This window comes from Tinamus guttatus, unplaced genomic scaffold, assembly GCF_059628265.1.
Source record: "Tinamus guttatus ecotype Peru unplaced genomic scaffold, ASM5962826v1 Tinamus_guttatus_pri_ptg000260l, whole genome shotgun sequence".
NCBI lineage: Eukaryota > Metazoa > Chordata > Aves > Tinamiformes > Tinamidae > Tinamus > Tinamus guttatus.
In genome coordinates, this window is record NW_028288794.1 from 4,203,238 (window position 1) to 4,219,791 (window position 16,554).

The 16,554-nt window shown below is 34.8% G+C and overlaps 1 protein-coding gene across 1 annotated transcript; it reads right to left on the reverse strand.

The window, feature by feature from the left end:
* Positions 1-402: 402 nt before the first annotated feature.
* On the reverse strand, positions 403-8,109 carry PJVK (pejvakin). The gene is made up of 6 exons (XM_010219376.2): positions 7,828-8,109; positions 5,891-6,086; positions 4,150-4,291; positions 3,116-3,233; positions 1,995-2,099; positions 403-763 (listed from the first exon to the last, which is right to left on the reverse strand). Exons 1-6 carry the CDS (start codon positions 8,036-8,038, stop codon positions 462-464), a joined length of 1,074 nt encoding a protein of 357 aa, XP_010217678.2. The 5' UTR covers positions 8,039-8,109; the 3' UTR covers positions 403-461.
* Positions 8,110-16,554: the final 8,445 nt, after the last annotated feature.

Here is a 16,554-nt window from a genome sequence, read left to right on the forward strand (position 1 = left end):
AAATGAAACGTTAGACTGAGCGAACCTTTTTAACATGTTTTTTAATCTGATACTTAAATTAAACATTCATGAGAACACTAAATTATTAACACGTTTTTCTCATTTTGCCATCATACACCAGTGTAGATAAAGGCGCAACATCTTTGGGTTTAAGAACCAGCTTATGTAAACATTTATAAATATGTTCTAGCATATAGTATGACATAAAATTTTGTTTAAAAGTCTATTTAATTATAATAAGGAAAAGAGAAATTGCTGAAAAGAAGTAAAATGTTAGGGAACGCACTGGGGCATTTCCAAGTAATTAAAGCCATTATTTATATTTGAGAAGCAAATCATTTGGAAATAACAGTAGAGTAATAAAATGTTTTACACATTTACTATTTTACATTTGAAGTTTTGAAAAAAAATGTGGCACATTTATGCCTATTTCTGCAACAACAGGCACTTACCTAGCTCAGTTACCTTGTTCTCTTATGCCAGAGGTCAAAACAGGGCACAGCATGCAGTCGTACATACTTTTGTCCATTGAAAGAACACTCTAGGCACCCATAGACTGTCTCCCTTTTAGAACTTCCCATTCCACAAAGAATGCAGGGACCTTTAGGGATGTTGTTATTAAGTAAATTAATTCGGATATGAGTTCCTTCTCTGAGGTAGCTTGTAGAGAGATCAGTCATACTCGCAGCTTTTTCATAATAATCTGTAAAAAGGTCCTCCAAGTAAGTATCAGAGTGAGCAATGGTATCCACTGCTCTCTTATCTGAAAATGAAAACACAAACATAGAAACTGTTTGTCTTTATTAATTATTTACCAAACAATCTCATAACCTACTGGTAGATTTACAATCTGATTTATGAAAACATTATAAACTTTACACATTGAAGGTTACTTTCCATCAAAATCCTTGTGAAAATTTTCTTTTAACTTCACAAAAGTTAACTTCACTCTGAATTTTTGTATTACCTGTACAACCCTATTATCATTTTTAAAAGATAGGTATGATAGACAAGCTCTCAAAAAAATTGATGCTAAATTACAGCTGAGTACTTTCCTATTTTAATTTCTTTTTATTTTTTTCATTTTAAATTTTGTTTTTCCCAAATTACAGATTATGCTTATTTTGAGTACTTCAATGCTAATGCTTTATGCTTATTTTGAGTACTTTAGTTTGGAAATTTGCAAGTGTCCACATTCACCGTTTAATGGGGGTTTCTGAGCATGTAAAAACCATAGGAAGAAATCACTTCTCAACTACTTAATTTCCTCCTCTCTCTTCAAATACGAACTAGTTTAAATTAGGCAACAAAATTCGAGGAAGCTACTGCTAAGTGAAATGTGTTAAACCCTCGAAAGATCTTTCCCTTGGGGTAGATTGGAGCAGCACAGAAGGTTTTGACTATAAAGCCCCTCGGTTAAGAACTGGACAAATAGGAGCAAAGGCACTTAAACAGAGCATTCTTTTTAGGATTTATGTTCACTCTCCAGTTTGCAGCTTTCCACAATATTTAGACCAAGAAGTATTCAAAAACAGGCTCTTGTTCTATATTGGTGAATAAACTCTAAACTTGACTGCCACAGTGTCACACACAACCTGCATGAAGTATAGTCCCATACCAGTGATCAAGACTGAGTTTTACTAGAACATGGTGTTCATGTCTCCTGAAGTGAGAAAAGAAAATTATGCTATCTTGCCCATTTCCTGCCAGGTGAAGATACACCCCAAAAAGCGTGTTCTAATACTTCATTAATATCATTTAATATATAAACTTAATCATAAAGTCTTGAGTCTTTGAATTTTAATGAGCAAAAAAGCCAAACATTTATTATATGTCAGACAATCTCAATATAACTTTCAAGAACCTTACAACCATTTAGGAAATTAGCTTGATTCAACATTAACTAAATAGTGAATCTTGCACACAAAATTAAACAAAAATACAGACTTCATGCATTAATCAAGACATTCAGTTATAACTATTAAATGTCATACTTCGATGAAACAGATTGCTCCTCAACATCCTTAATTTGGTGAGTGAAGATGGCCCAGATTTCTCTTTTTCAAATCCTCCTTTTGAAATTGGAGTCACACAGAGTTCTGTAACAAGAAAAGTAAGTCTTTGGAAGGAATCTTTAGAAAATTTTACATGAAGTATAAAAATGCTAGTCGTATAACACAGCTTACCATAATATATTTTTCTATTTTATAATAGGTTTATAAAATTATAACATTTATAAAAAGCTTATATTTATGAATAGGAAGTTAGATACTGTGCATGCCAAAGGATACAGAGCTATTTGCAACTTCAAGACCAAATAGTGTTGCATACATCTGAAGAAATAAAAACTATTTCCCAAATGATGTCTTACTGATTTTTCTATTAAAAACAGTGTTAATTATAGCATCAAGCAAGTTCTCTAAAAGTTGAGTGACTGCTACAGAGATCTCTGTATTAAAGTACATGTGAAGCTGGCTGTTAAAACTTTAGTAACATCGTGTAAATCAAAAGAGAGTTTTACATTTGATATGATTATGAAATTTAATTAAAAAAAGAATGTCTGCATTATTAAAATCATATTGCTAAAATTGAGTAATTAGTTACAGGCTAAGAAATACTGAAAAATAATGTGAATATATAAGGTCTATCCTTTCCACAGAAGAATAACTTACAGGAACTATGTAAAGTCATGCATTTATTTTGAGTAATTGAGGTTATTTGTTTGCAAATAACTTTAGATAACCAAATGCTGTAGCAATCTATCAGACTGAAGTTAAGGCTCTGACAGAAAACCTATTTGCTTGGTCTTATGAGCCAGGTCAGAAAGCAAGGAAATTATTTTTGTTCCATCCAACTGTGAGATTTATTTTTTAAGTTTATACTTACCTTTTAAAACTCTTTCCATGACAGACTGTTTTCCAATACATACATTGCTGATCTTTTCAAGTATTCTGTCCCTTATAAAGTCAGAATGCTTATGTTCATAAAATTAAGAAAAAAATATTGCATTTTATGGGATTGAGTTTTATGTACACCAAGATCAAGAAAATTGTTTTAAAACAAACTCAGGCTTCTATAAATAACAGCAGTAATTACAGTAATGCATGCCACTTACCAAAATTACCATCCAAATGAATAAAAAGTTCAAAAGCACTAAATGCAATAGTTGTATGCGCAGGAAAAACAATGACTTTGTCCCGTCCTTTAGAATTTTGATCTTCAATAATGTGAAACTGTGATTTATAAAAGCATTAAAAGGAAAAAAAGTTTCAAATTGAAATAATAATAAATGGAAAACAAAACAAAATAATACTTTAGGTATATATATTGGAAATAATAATGTCAGCAGGAAACTTTGAAACTGAACATCAAATTTCACCATTAAAGAATTTCAGAGTAATAACTATGTAGTTAACAAAGTTTGCTATAGAGACAGTAATCTAACTTGCATCATGGTGATTGAGAATTATGTAAACGATTCATAAATACTAGAAATGGACAAACACACTGATAATGTGTGTATGCATAAGAGTATTTGCCAATTCCATGCCTTTACCTTCCCAGTGACCTCATTTCCAATAAACCTTAGCTCTCTGATCACTTGAATGAACCCCCACATTGTATCCCTTGCCTCCAACAACTCTGTCAGAGCCCCTGTATAGAAGGATACGTACCCAGTCCAAAGCCAACTAAAGACTAGGGGAACTTTTGAGAGCATATAAGACAGGGAACAAGATGCTGACCATTTAGTCATAACAAACCAAAGACAGAATGAGTTACAGAAGATGAAGGTAATAATGAAATATATGCTTACTGGAGGTTCACAGTAAAAAGGAAGTAATTTCCACAATTTTACTGAGATTTCACTCAAAGCAATGGTCTACCCATCCTTTCATGAATTTCCCATCCCACATCCAAAAGAGCAATACTAATAAAAAGCAAGTTTGAATTCAAATTACATCAGTGCAACATACTAATTTACTTTCTTTCAGGCAATCTTTCACAGATTACATGAGTAAAAAATGTGATTAAATAAAACCATAAACAGCTATGAAGACAAGCCAAAGAGCTTTTTTTAAATAAATAAATAAATAAATAAATAAATAAATAAATAAATAAAAATATAGGACTTAAAAAAAATATATTTACTCTCATTGTTTCTCCACGCATTCCAGTATGGACAGTTAATGAGCACTGCCTTGTAGTTCTAATACTTTCCATGACCACGCACAAAGTTTCCATCTTGCTTTTTCTTGATTGGTGGACTAGACAATGATCAAAATTTATTTTTCTGAAATCAAGAGGAAGGAGGAAATACAGAGATTAGTAGTAATTTACAAAGCAGTTAATATAATCAGTAACTTTAAATCAGTAAATCATCATAACTTCTGTCTCTTATCTATGAAACAGCTGACTGAGTGGATCTCAGGAACCTTAAGATTGATTTTTAGTGGCTGGAAACAAAAGTGCCTAAATATTCAAATAAAGTAAGCTAATAATGCATCAGTGTTAAAAGGGTAAGTGGACATCCTAGAAAATCATAAATCTATCCGCCTAACACTTTTCTAAAAATAGTTAAGGAGCTGTCAGCACAGACACTAATTAATATAGATTTTTAAAGAAGATATGTAATTCTTTTTAGCAAATAAGAATTTATGAAAACCAGATCTTTCTTAATACAGTTATGAGTCCAATTAATAAAAGCAATAACTTTAATGCTGTATTTCGGGATTCAATAAAGCATTTGGCCATAAAATATTTTAGTTAAAAAACTAAAACATAACCACAGAAGCTGGCATATACTAAATGGAAAAGAATCTGGCTAATTGAGAGGTGCCGTAAAGCAACTGTAAGCACAGAATGCTCATCAAACAAGTGCATTTTCTCTACAGGCATTGGCTTTTAATCTTACAATAGTGAATATTTTTATCAAGAAACAAGACACCTTCACATACCTATTAATGATAATGTTTGGCTGTTACAAAGGAAAACTAGGTATAAAACAAGACAGGATTACAGATACCAAATGACTTGCACTGCTCTTTAAATAAGCAGAAAAAAACAGTATATATGTCTGAATATACCAAATGTAAAGCTACACATAATGAATAATTTATTGGATGCAGCACTGGAATTCACAGGGTCAACACTGTGGCCAGGCACTCATCTTTGAAAAGATAAAGAGAAGAATGTCACCTAAAAATAGATGCATTTTATACTTCTGAGTTTGGCATTTGTGCCAACACTACAGGAACACTGAGTTCAGTTTCATGTCCACAGTTCAAAAAAGCTGGTTTAAAAACTGTACTGCATCTAGAGAAGAACCACAGAACATTATGACAAAAAAAAAAAAAAAAAAAAAAAAAGAAGCAGGTACATCTGTTTTGCCTTTCAAAGGATTTGGAAGTTGAATAATAAGCTCAAAAAATCTCAAGTACCTATATTGGTAATAATTTGAGCAACATATGGTTCTCCAGTTGATCAGATGAAGGCAGAGAACTTATTCTATTTCTGAAAGCTGAAAATGGACAGCAAATTTGAAGCAAATTTTGAATTTTCAGTAGTGTAGAATAACATACATAACTCTTATTTTCTAGATATTAAGATATTTATTTCTAGATATTTATATCTTCCTAAAGGATGCACTGTAATTCAAGACTTAATCCAGAATAAATTTATAGCCTCTACTATGCAGAAGGTCATGTGCCTAATCACAGCAATTTAACCTAAGACTTTTTAGACCTAAAAGAAACTTTGAAAACTATTGTGACTGCTATTGACTGCCTAAAACTAATCAAAAACTAACTATTTTTGTGTTAATGGGATTTTATTCAGAGGTTCAATCTAACTGTGCAATTACGGAACCAGAACACAATATATGCAATGTAACCTTGTACTGAGTTCTTTAAGTAGTGTTGGTACTTCAACTTCATGTTTCGTCACTATGCCGAATGAAGCTTTAAAGGCAATAGAATCTGATCCAGCAATGTCAAAACCAACATCATTCATTATCTGATTTCCTCTTTTGCCGCTGAGTGAAACATCTGATTTGTCTTCATAGTTGAGCAACTGGTAGGATGAGACACCTGAATAAAAGAAGATAGACACTCGATTGGAGAGCTGAAATGCAGTATTTTTATATATCATTCTATGTTTGAGGACAATGATTACCTTAAACTTTAAAACAATGGATTTAAAGAACAGAATAACTTTTACTGTTCTTAAAATGCTTAACCCTGAAATCTTATTCTTCTGATGTAAAATTCACATCATCATGGTGCACTTTGTTACCAGTGCTGGTAATACTAGATTCAGAACCAGTTTAGAAAGACTTGCCATACTTTCCAGAGTTCATATCTAATATTTCCAGACACTATGTCAGTTTATTTTGAAGGGAAATAATAGACCAATTCTGACATATTTGAAATTTTGCATGTGTTTATTGTAAAACAAAAAGTTTGCCTTGACGCATTTTTATAATACTTTCATCTTTCAAAACTTTTCTGTTATGCTAAAAGAAAAAGGAAAAAAAGGAACCTAACGGTTGCCAACTTAATATGAATGAACAGATAACATACAGGCATTAGACATCTTAATATATTTGATAATCTGGGTTTTATGTCATCCTTTTTGTTTCTTTGAAGATTTTTTGATAAAATGACATTATAAAATCACCTAGTACAAATACTATTTATTTTTTAAAACAAGAAGTTTTTCATAAGGCTGAAAAGAATGCTTGTATTTATTACAAAAATGAAAATTAAATTACAAAGTTACAAAGTTCTTTCCCTTTAAAAAAGCACGGTGCATTCTAATCATGACATCTAAGCTTTTCAGAAAAGACTGTTAAGCAAACTTTTAAATGAGATTCTGCAATGTTTTACTCAGACAAGTAGGCTAATGATCTTGTTTTACTCTAGTAGAATTAGTAGGATTCTCATATTTTTCATCTGGCATTTTTCCTGCTGTCACCTGTATGTGCAGTCTTCCTGTACACACACTGACTTGTTTTAGTAGAATTTTTAATTATTTTTTAATGAGCTTTTTTTTTATTTTGGAAAATAAAGCAATGAAAAGGTTTCAGAAAGTTTCAGAAAGTATAACGCATAGATACTAATTACATGGACGTTTCAAAGAAAAACAGAGGAAATACAGGCAGGATAGTTCAATTCTGTAGCTCCTAATTCTGATGGAAACTCCTCAAAGCTCCTGGTATTACACAGCAAACATAATTTAAACACAAATAAGCCTTGGTATATATGAGAAAGGTTAAAATCATGGGAAAACCTTTCAAAATCCCATTACTGCAGCCGGAGAGCTGTTGTCAAATGCCCGTGTAGAGCCCAATTCAGTAAGATAACACAAGGAAATACAAGCATGAACTAGCTGCAGGACTGAGACCATTGGCTCAGTTGTGTCATCAATATTCAAAAGTGAATATACAGAGCAAGGTGAACATTAAACCTCAACAATCAACATACATTGAAATATTTATCAGGAATCTGATGCAAATTTTTGAAAAAAAATAAGGTTTAACTGAAGTTGTTAGGTATTAGTACAGGAAATTTAGAGATTTGTTAATATAATTGAGATATTGATATATTTTTTTCCAGAAAGTCAAAAAGTTTCCAGAAAGTTTTGTATTTTAATCAACATTTGACTTGTACTTTTTTCCTAAATATTTATTGCATGAATGAGATATTAACTTTGCAACAAATGTGCTAAAGAACCATCATATTACCTGTACAAGGTTCAGCTGTAACTACTGTTCTGTATTTACTGAAAAATATACATTTTTCAGCTTAAAAAAAAAGATAGAAAACTTACCTGCAGAAATTTCTTTCTCCCCTTGAAGAATGTCTTTTAATGTGAATGGCGTTGAAGCAAATTTTGACTTATTTGAAAGAAAACATTTTCTTTTCTTAATTACAAGACTCAGAGGTTGGTATCTATCAGCTTCACTGAGACTGGGCACAGGAACTAGTCTTCCTCCATCACCAACCTGTTTAACAAAGTTTTTGGTTGCAGCAGCAAACATATTATGGCATTAGTAATAATAATAATAAAAAGCTCTTTACCAAGTGTAACTTCCACACCTAAAACCCATGTTCAAATTGTTTGCAATATTCTTTCAAAAAAGTTAATAAAATAAATTAAGAAAAAAAAGCTGTCAAACTTTTTTTATAGAGCAAGTTATTTTTTCACTTGGAAATAACCAACGGCACCTTCGCTATGCAGCGTCTAGAGTCTATTGCTCAAGACCTCACTCAAAGCCCTTTGGTTCAGCTCTCTAATTCTAGGCAATGAATAATGAATTAACAGTGTAAAGCGATATGGAAAATGTTGCCCTTTCCTCAGCAGCTTAATGCTTCTACTTGAAAACCAAAATTATAATCTTAGAAACTTTTAGAAGACTGTAAATTCTGCTGTCTTCGGTTTCTTGTTAGCATGTTAATTACTGTTTTTTGTGTCCTCAGTGCAGCAGGATTCCAGGGTGTTTCCCCAGCAGCAAAGCGGTCCAGGAGACCTCCTCAGTTTCACATTCATGAAAGCTGGTAGCTCTGCTCAGGGGTATCTCCTTTCAGCAGCAGTTGCATAACACACCTGCAGAATAGCTCAGACTGTGTGTAAATAGTGTCTGCCTCGGAAACACATGGACCAGAGCAGAAGACTCGTGACAGCCGGGGTCAAGGTGGAAAATAGGGATGGGTGGTTGCAATATTTTCATGTTTGCTCAGGTGTAACCCCAGTGTCCTTGGTCCAAGGGATTCAGCCACCTGTGATTCAGGGCCTACTTTTGACACAGACTAGTTACACAGAATTGGCTCAGATTTTAAGGAATTTGTTCTTCCGGAAGTAAAAAGGCAAAAAGATGAATGTGATGCTTAAGCTATTTATGATACCTTTTTCACAAGACGAAACAAAAGGCTGCTATAGTTTCCTGCTTGCTCTAGAGGGTGCTGGCAAATCTAAGCTGGCTACAGGCTTTGAACAAGAATCCTATGAAACATTACAACTCAGCTGACTGTTATGCATATGGCACTTCACTAAGCAAAATTATGCATATTTAGTTAAAGCACATTAACAGAACTTAAAAGTTACAAAGGGAAAGAAAAGCTAATTTTTTAAATTAGAATCGGTCATTCTGTCTTGATTTAGATTTGTCCTGTTTATTGCTTATAATAATTATATGGGAAGACATATAACGCCCATTTCTAATGGGCATTAAGCTTACTGTTTATCCAGTATCCAAGGAATCAGGCAGAGGCAAGAAGTCTCAGTTTTAACTGACTGGATAAACTGAGCTGACTTGGAAGGGCTACATCCACCTAATCACTACCAAATTGCGCTGGTTAAATTGTTTGCTATATTCTCTTATCTACAGAAAGAGGCTTTTATTTGTCTGATCTCCTGACGTAATTTTGAGTTATATTTATGTACTTTTACAAAAGAACAGGTGCAAGAATTTAACATTTTAAAAAACCAGCAAAATAAAATGCCATTGAAAAATTACTTGCAAAATTCCATCATTTCCCAGCAGGTGGCATGAATATTTCCTTAGGAAGCAGGGGTCTGAGCAACACAGATCTTCCTTTATTTCAGAAGGTAACAAAAATAACAGGAATTATGGGACCATATATCACAGAATCCCAGAATGGTTGAGGCTGGAAGGGACCTCTAGAGATCATCTAGTCCAACCCCCCTGCACATGCAGGGTCACCTAGAGCATGTGGCACAGGACTGCGTCCAAGCGGGTTTGGAAGATCTCCAGAGAAGGAGACTCCACAACCTCTCTGGGCAGCCTGTTCCAGTGCTAAGGAATGGGCCTTGTTACGTATGTGCAGTTTTATGTTAAATTCCGATTTGTGAATAAATCCAAAAGCTACCTTCATTCAGAGATAATGAATCTTGGGTTTTGTTTAAAAATTAAGGAAGCTATGACATATTATCAAACATAAGTGTTTGAGCTACTGGATGGAGCAGGGGAAAAGAGCCATTGAATAAATTTTGTCCCATCACTTTACATAGGCATGCTGCTGTATAGAGTCTGATATTCTCTCTTGGAGGGACTCTGCCAGAATAGTTTTCTATGTCTTATAATTAAAAATAAGTTTCACATGACTATTGTCACTTTATTATAAGCAAAGGCATTAATGAAGCCATGGTTTAAAATAAAGAAAAATCTAGCTCCTTATTCAAGTTGAAAAATGAAAAAAATGAAAAAAAAAATCAGGATGCACTTAGGGGAACTCATCAGAGAAAAAAACTACTCCTCAATTGAGGAAAAGTCCACTAAGCATTTGAAACATCATTTATATCCACTACTGGGAGACTGCAAAGAACAGCTAGGTTGTGATATAACACATGGTTATCAAATACGTATCGGACAGTACTTCTGTCATGGTGGACTCTTATCCGGTTACCTAACATAGTTTGCTATGGTACAGGCTCTCGTCTAACATTCACAATGATTGCTGCTCACAGCGTGCTACGTTGTTTAGAAACTAAGAGGAAGAAACATCATTTAAAACAAGATGAAAGATCCTTAAACAACATGAAAGCTTTCCGAAAAAAGACTTGCATGTTGGATTTTTACTATATAACTCAAGTGTGGTGAAACTTTAAAAATTAAATCATAAATTCTATTTTAATTATACAGTATACTGGAACAACTAAATCAAGCTATGGTTAGATTTTTATTTTGTGCAGACTCATTGCATTAAGGTCTCATGCACATACACTATAATGAAGTATTTCCTATATAATGCCATTTTCTTCAGGTTTACAGCTCAAATAATCTTTATTGGAGCCTCCTTCTGTTTTCTGTCACAGAATTGATGGTGATAATACATATTCATAGGCCAAGCTGCAATGTACATTAAATGCAGGCCTCCTGCTAGGACGCTTTCTGTTACAACTCGACCGACGTTCAGCAATCAAAGCATTAAAAGCTGCACTTTAAGTATCACATGAATGAAAGGCCGCAAGATGTGGAGTTCAGCTTACTTCTCTAAGCCTTTTGGTGGCCTTTAGACTGGAAACAGCTGCTAACCTGATGAAAAGGGCACGTGCTGCACAGCTGGCTCCTTTCCAGCACTTCCCTGCCTTCCCACCACAGCAGCATTAACGACGAAAAGGAAACACAGAAGAGCTTAAAGAGCATGAATTCTGGTGATAGTTTTCAATGCTATTCCACAGACTTACCTTTCAGTTTTCAGAGTTTTGATCACAAAAAGGACAGAGACCACTTGGTCTGTGTTTCAAGTTCGTATCTTCTATTAAAATGATATTAAATGACTACATCTATTGCTGGTTGAAGTGTCTGAAATATCCCAGCTTCTGATTCTCTGCGATTGCCCTAATTTTGTATGCAGTATTTTGAAGGACAGATGGATGTGTTAGCTACAGACTATTTAGCAGTAAGAAATGTAGAAGTAGTATTCCATGGAAAGGCTTGCAAAGAGAGTTTGACTGTTCTTAAACTTATCAACTATGAGGAGCTGATACATATTTCAGCCAAAAGAAGTGCTCTGTCACTTGCTGCATAAACCCTATTCGTACACAACAATGCTACTTTCACCTACTAACATTAGGTGAGTGAAAATAAATATCCTGAAAACAAATATGTTTGTATGACCCACAAATGCTGTCTCACTGCTGGAGGATGCTACCCTAAATGGCTAAACCCCTTTTACTATAATCTAAGCAGGGTACTTGGACTGGGCTTACTTCTGGCATTGTTGCTAGTTGTCCTGTAGTACTGTACAATTAACCTCAGTCTGACAAAACCTCTTGTATTTGATTGTGTTAATATATCACTTTCCTAAGTAGGAGACTGCAAGAACTGAGTCATAAAGTACTTTCAAATCTTTGGATAGAGAATACTTATAAGTAGACAGACTTAAGTAGGTGTTTCTAGGGCAATCAAGAATTCAGTATCCTCTTTCATAACTACACCTACTCTTGTTTAGGGTGTTCTTTTTCAAGCTGTAAGAACATTTCCTTAGCTAGTCCCCTAGATTTTTTTTTCTCTTTTTGCACATGTAGACATAGGAGATACTTGAGCAGTTTCTTGATAGTAAACATTTTAACAGACAAGTGACACAGACTACTTTTTACACTTTGTGACAAGACTTTTCTGAATAATGAATTCTGAATAATACTGGGTTGGCTGGTCAGCATTTAAGTTGAATCAGCTCCTGAACTGGAATTAAAGAATGGACATTTCCTGGCATTGTATCACTTCGGTTGGTCTGTCTGATAAATACCAGGCTCCCAAAAATAACCTAAAAAGGAACTTAAAAGATATGTCCATACCTCTAAGTTTTAGCAGTTTAAAAGAATATAACTTGAATGTCCCTACCAGTACTTATGGTCCAAAAACTTCTAATTTTTGCAAATGTTTTCTCAACTGACTAGTTTTCTCAACCAACTTGTCAGAAAACCTGCTCAAGAAAACTAGGGAAGTACTTACATTTGAGTAGTCTCATTCATTTGTTGAAGATGGGTGAAATATATCCAGACACTCAACAATACAAAATGCTTATGGATATTTGATTTTTACTGTGGTACTTCTCCACATGAAGAGAGAAGTCAGAGTTTGGCTATATATGCAATCTTAATCAAAACTGAAGTCACTATTCGCACCTGATTCATGTCTATAACATGTTTCTCTGCACAGTTTGAGACTTTGGAAGTCTCTCAATAAAAAGCATAAATCAAAACATTTCATGGGACACAGGACTTAGCTTGTCTCTTACTACCCAGTTTACTAGTTGCATCTTCAAAATCACTTTCAGAATTGAAAATACAAGATGCTTTTGCAGGACAACATTTTATAGATATTTACTGGTTTGAGTTAAAAAAAAAAAAGACTCAGTTCAGAAAAAAATCTCATAGTATCTCTTCATCTTTATTTAGTAATGATTATCTAATAAGAAAAAAACATATTCCATATTTAAATTCACAAACTGCCAAAATCACACAGTTATGGTGCTCTTTAACATTTAGAATATACTAAATATTTAATAAGCTAATAAGGAGTCCAAGAACCATGTGTCGTTATATGTTGGATAGGCAAAAATCCTGTGTATCATCACACCAGAACAGATTTTTGTACCAGCAGTGGAACTTGAAACAGCTTTCTGCGGGCAACTGTTTTAGCTGACTCAGAACCAAATCTTGTCAACAGCTTCCTACGCTGTCTCACCGCGCCACAGTGTCTACATGTTTGTGGTTAAGAAGTATCATCTGTCTCTTCGTTAGATTAAATTTTAATATTTTTTAATGCTAAAATAGATATCAAAAGAGGGTATACTGCTGCCTCACAGGCCTCTCTTATCTGTTCCCGAAGGTGTTTGTGGGTTGTTTTTTTCCCTCTAACCAATTAAGTAGTGGCAAGTAATTGTTCAGAATTATGCACAGTAATTTTGCTGAATAAACTTGCCCTTGAGAAAAGGTAGATTTCTCCTGCCAACCATTCAGAGGCAAAATATGGATCCCAATACCTAAATGCAAGACCAGACTCAAATTCCACTAAAGAGCCGTTTAGCTGAGAGCAAGTTCTCTGCACACAACCTAGCACTGAGCAGCTCAGATGTGTACTCTGCAGCATAAAAAAACCCCACATTGCCATTCATGAGAAAAGCATTTTCCAATCATTTGCTCTTGCTTTCACGCAGATTGCATTCCAGACTGTTTGAACACTTGTTCTTTATCATGCCAAGAAAAATCACCCCCCCTCTAAATTCTCCTTCAAAACATGCTACTTGTTTCTATGCTTTAATTTTAAATAACAAATCTTATGAGAATATAATGGAAAAATTCGATATGCTCTTGCTTTTCTTAGAAGATGCGAAAAGGGATAGAGGGCTGGTATTTTTTTTTCTTCACTTTCATGCCTCCCATTTTCTCCAAGCTTATTACAGACCATCAGGAGCCCATTTTCCTTAAATCTCCTCACAAAACTTAAGAAATGTTCTGCAAGGTCCCTTTAATCATAAGCAGCAAGCTGAAGGGAAAAAAGCAAAAGGCTCTTACCAGCTGTAGTATGAAGATAAAACTGAGAATTGCCAAAAAGAAAATTATCTTCTCGGAGACAGCACTAGGGAGCTCCTGCCAGATTTAAAGGAACTGCACAGACTCATGTGGGAAAATTTTACAAAAATACTCCTGCAAGGAAAAAGGTTAGAAAGGGAGAGGATGGTGATTCTAGAAGCAGCTGTTCTAGTGTTTTTGCTGTTACTATCACCCACCTACATAAAATCAATCTGCACAATGACATTCTAAATTACGAGATCGATGGTCAATTCATTTAGCGTATAAACAGTTCCTTCAGGAATCATATTTGGAAGTGATTGTGAAGGTTCTTATAGTAATAAATCAGAAGACAGATGACAGCAGTTTAAACAGTGTACATTGAGATTTATTAGAACAAGCACTAATAGCAGCAGTGTACAGAGTGATGGAGACAATGTACTGTATGCACTGAACAATAATAATTATACAATTGCACTTCTTCAGAGATCTATTAGAAAATGCTTTTCAGTAAACAGTTTCCCAAATCTAGCATTGTTTGGATTTGCCTCTGAGGAAAAAAATACAAAAAATATGCTTTTTGTTTTTTGGTAAGGCATTAGCAACATTCATTGGCAGGCTAAACAAGTCATTTGTACATGCATTATCCAATTACATTGCAACAGGTAAAAGAGCATCATGTTTCCCCCAAAAAATAGAATTGTGTGTTTTTTGACACAATATCCAGGTAAATCTGGCTCAGCCTGAAGGAAACAGGTGGCACCTTTTGCTACGTTTTAGAGCACAACATAAACTACAATATAGCCAAGTTCACCTTCATTTCCTAACAGAAGCTGTAGGGCCTCCCTCAGTTGGAGTTGGCATTAAGGGCACTGCATACACCACATACTTCACTGGAATAAACTCTTAATTAAGCTAATTTCTCTTGTTTATTATTCCTCCCACTACTGCCTCCTCAAATCATGTGGCCAACAGATGCTCCTGTTGCCAAAGGACCAAAATCAACATCCGCTATGGTAGGAGTTTGTTATTTATTGCATTGGAGGTAGTCGGCATGAGGCCTCCTCTGCCTTCAGCCTTACTACAACAAGATGGTCAAACCCAGCGCCCTAGTGCGAGGACACCGAGTGCCCGTGCTGCAGCTGCGCAGCGTGGCAGCTCACACCGCCTCCTCACTGCTCCTTCCTGGCTAGCAAACAGGCTCCATCTCTGATGCAGCCCAAGAATTTGATATACCGAAAAAAAAAGCAATTCTGTATGTGATAAAGTCTAAAGGGAGAGAAGGGAGGCACTTTCTCACATTGCTGTTTTTTTGTGGGCTGAGATCAGGAGCAAGCTCTTAGTTGGCCACCCCCTCAGAGCAAATTGGAAGGACAAGGCAGAGTGTCTCCTGCCTTCTTTGGCACAGCACTCCTCACTCCAGGCTAGCACCATCCTGCAGGAAAGGTGAGGAAAACAGGGAGAGGAATTGTCAATGAAATTAGTTACACTTGCCAGAGTTAAGATATGGCCTCACCAATTCACTCCGTGATGTCATCTCCCGTTTTCTTGCACATGCCACACCTAATTCAACTTTACAGAGAAGTAAAGTTAACCTACTATTAAATACTACAAGAACAAGGTCCCAAAACGCAAGGGAGTCAAAGGGAAATCAAATGTGTTAGCTCTGCCCAGCAAGCAGTCGAACCCACTCTACTTCACGCTTTTAACTTCCATGAGGCAGTGCACTTTCAAAATGAAGCTAAAGTATCACTAGTTGAATGCCTAGGCCTGACTGGTCATCAGGTCTAAAGCTGAAATACAGTTTTGGCAAGTAGATCACTCACATGGAAGCTCACTGAGTTCAGTGGCAACCCAACAGGAGCTCAGCCTCATTCATACAGATGCTCGTTTGTTTAAGTATGTAAAGATTAAAAACGAAGTATTGTAAAGCCTGACATAACCATTGTTTTGACTTCTTAGGAATGTCAGTGTTGAGCCTTTTTATTTGAACATTAATATCTGCATCTTTTCAACTAAAATCAGTGAGACTGTTTGCAATGTGTATGTTTAAGCACATACTGATGCCTGTGCAAGACCAGTGTACAGACAGAGGAAGAAAAATCTTGACGTGTGCATTGCTGTTAACTCTTGCATTTGAAATTAAAGTCTACTTTTTTATATTTCTAATGTAAAAATTCTATATTGCAAATCTATCTATGCTATTTTTAACTGTGAATGATTAATAACGGTAAGCCATAGAGGTGCTTTTACAGACACGATTATAGTCAGTATTTGGAACTACAGAATTAACAACATGTAAAGAATCATCATTCTGAAAGGCCTCCCAGACTTGTCCAGCAATTTGCATGCATTTGCAGGCCCACAATCAAGATCTTTTCTTATTTTAAATTACTGAATATAGCATGAAAGATTACATTTACAGTTTTTAAAATTGCAATTCTTTGAATAGTTTATACAGTTTTCAAAACAAAGATTTGCAAATCAGCTGCATTTTCTATTGAGTTACTTAAAAAT

Bases quoted from the DNA above. Each gene is read 5' to 3' on its own strand.
- PJVK (XM_010219376.2), bottom strand. From the start codon at position 8,038: ATGTTTGCTGCTGCAACCAAAAACTTTGTTAAACAGGTTGGTGATGGA. The intron at 4,292-5,890 runs GTTACATTGCAT...TCTTGATTTCAG, and splicing joins CTTAAAGAACTCAGTACAAG to AAAAATAAATTTTGATCATT. The intron at 2,100-3,115 runs GTAAGTGGCATG...TTCTTGTTACAG, and splicing joins TCATTTGGATGGTAATTTTG to AACTCTGTGTGACTCCAATT.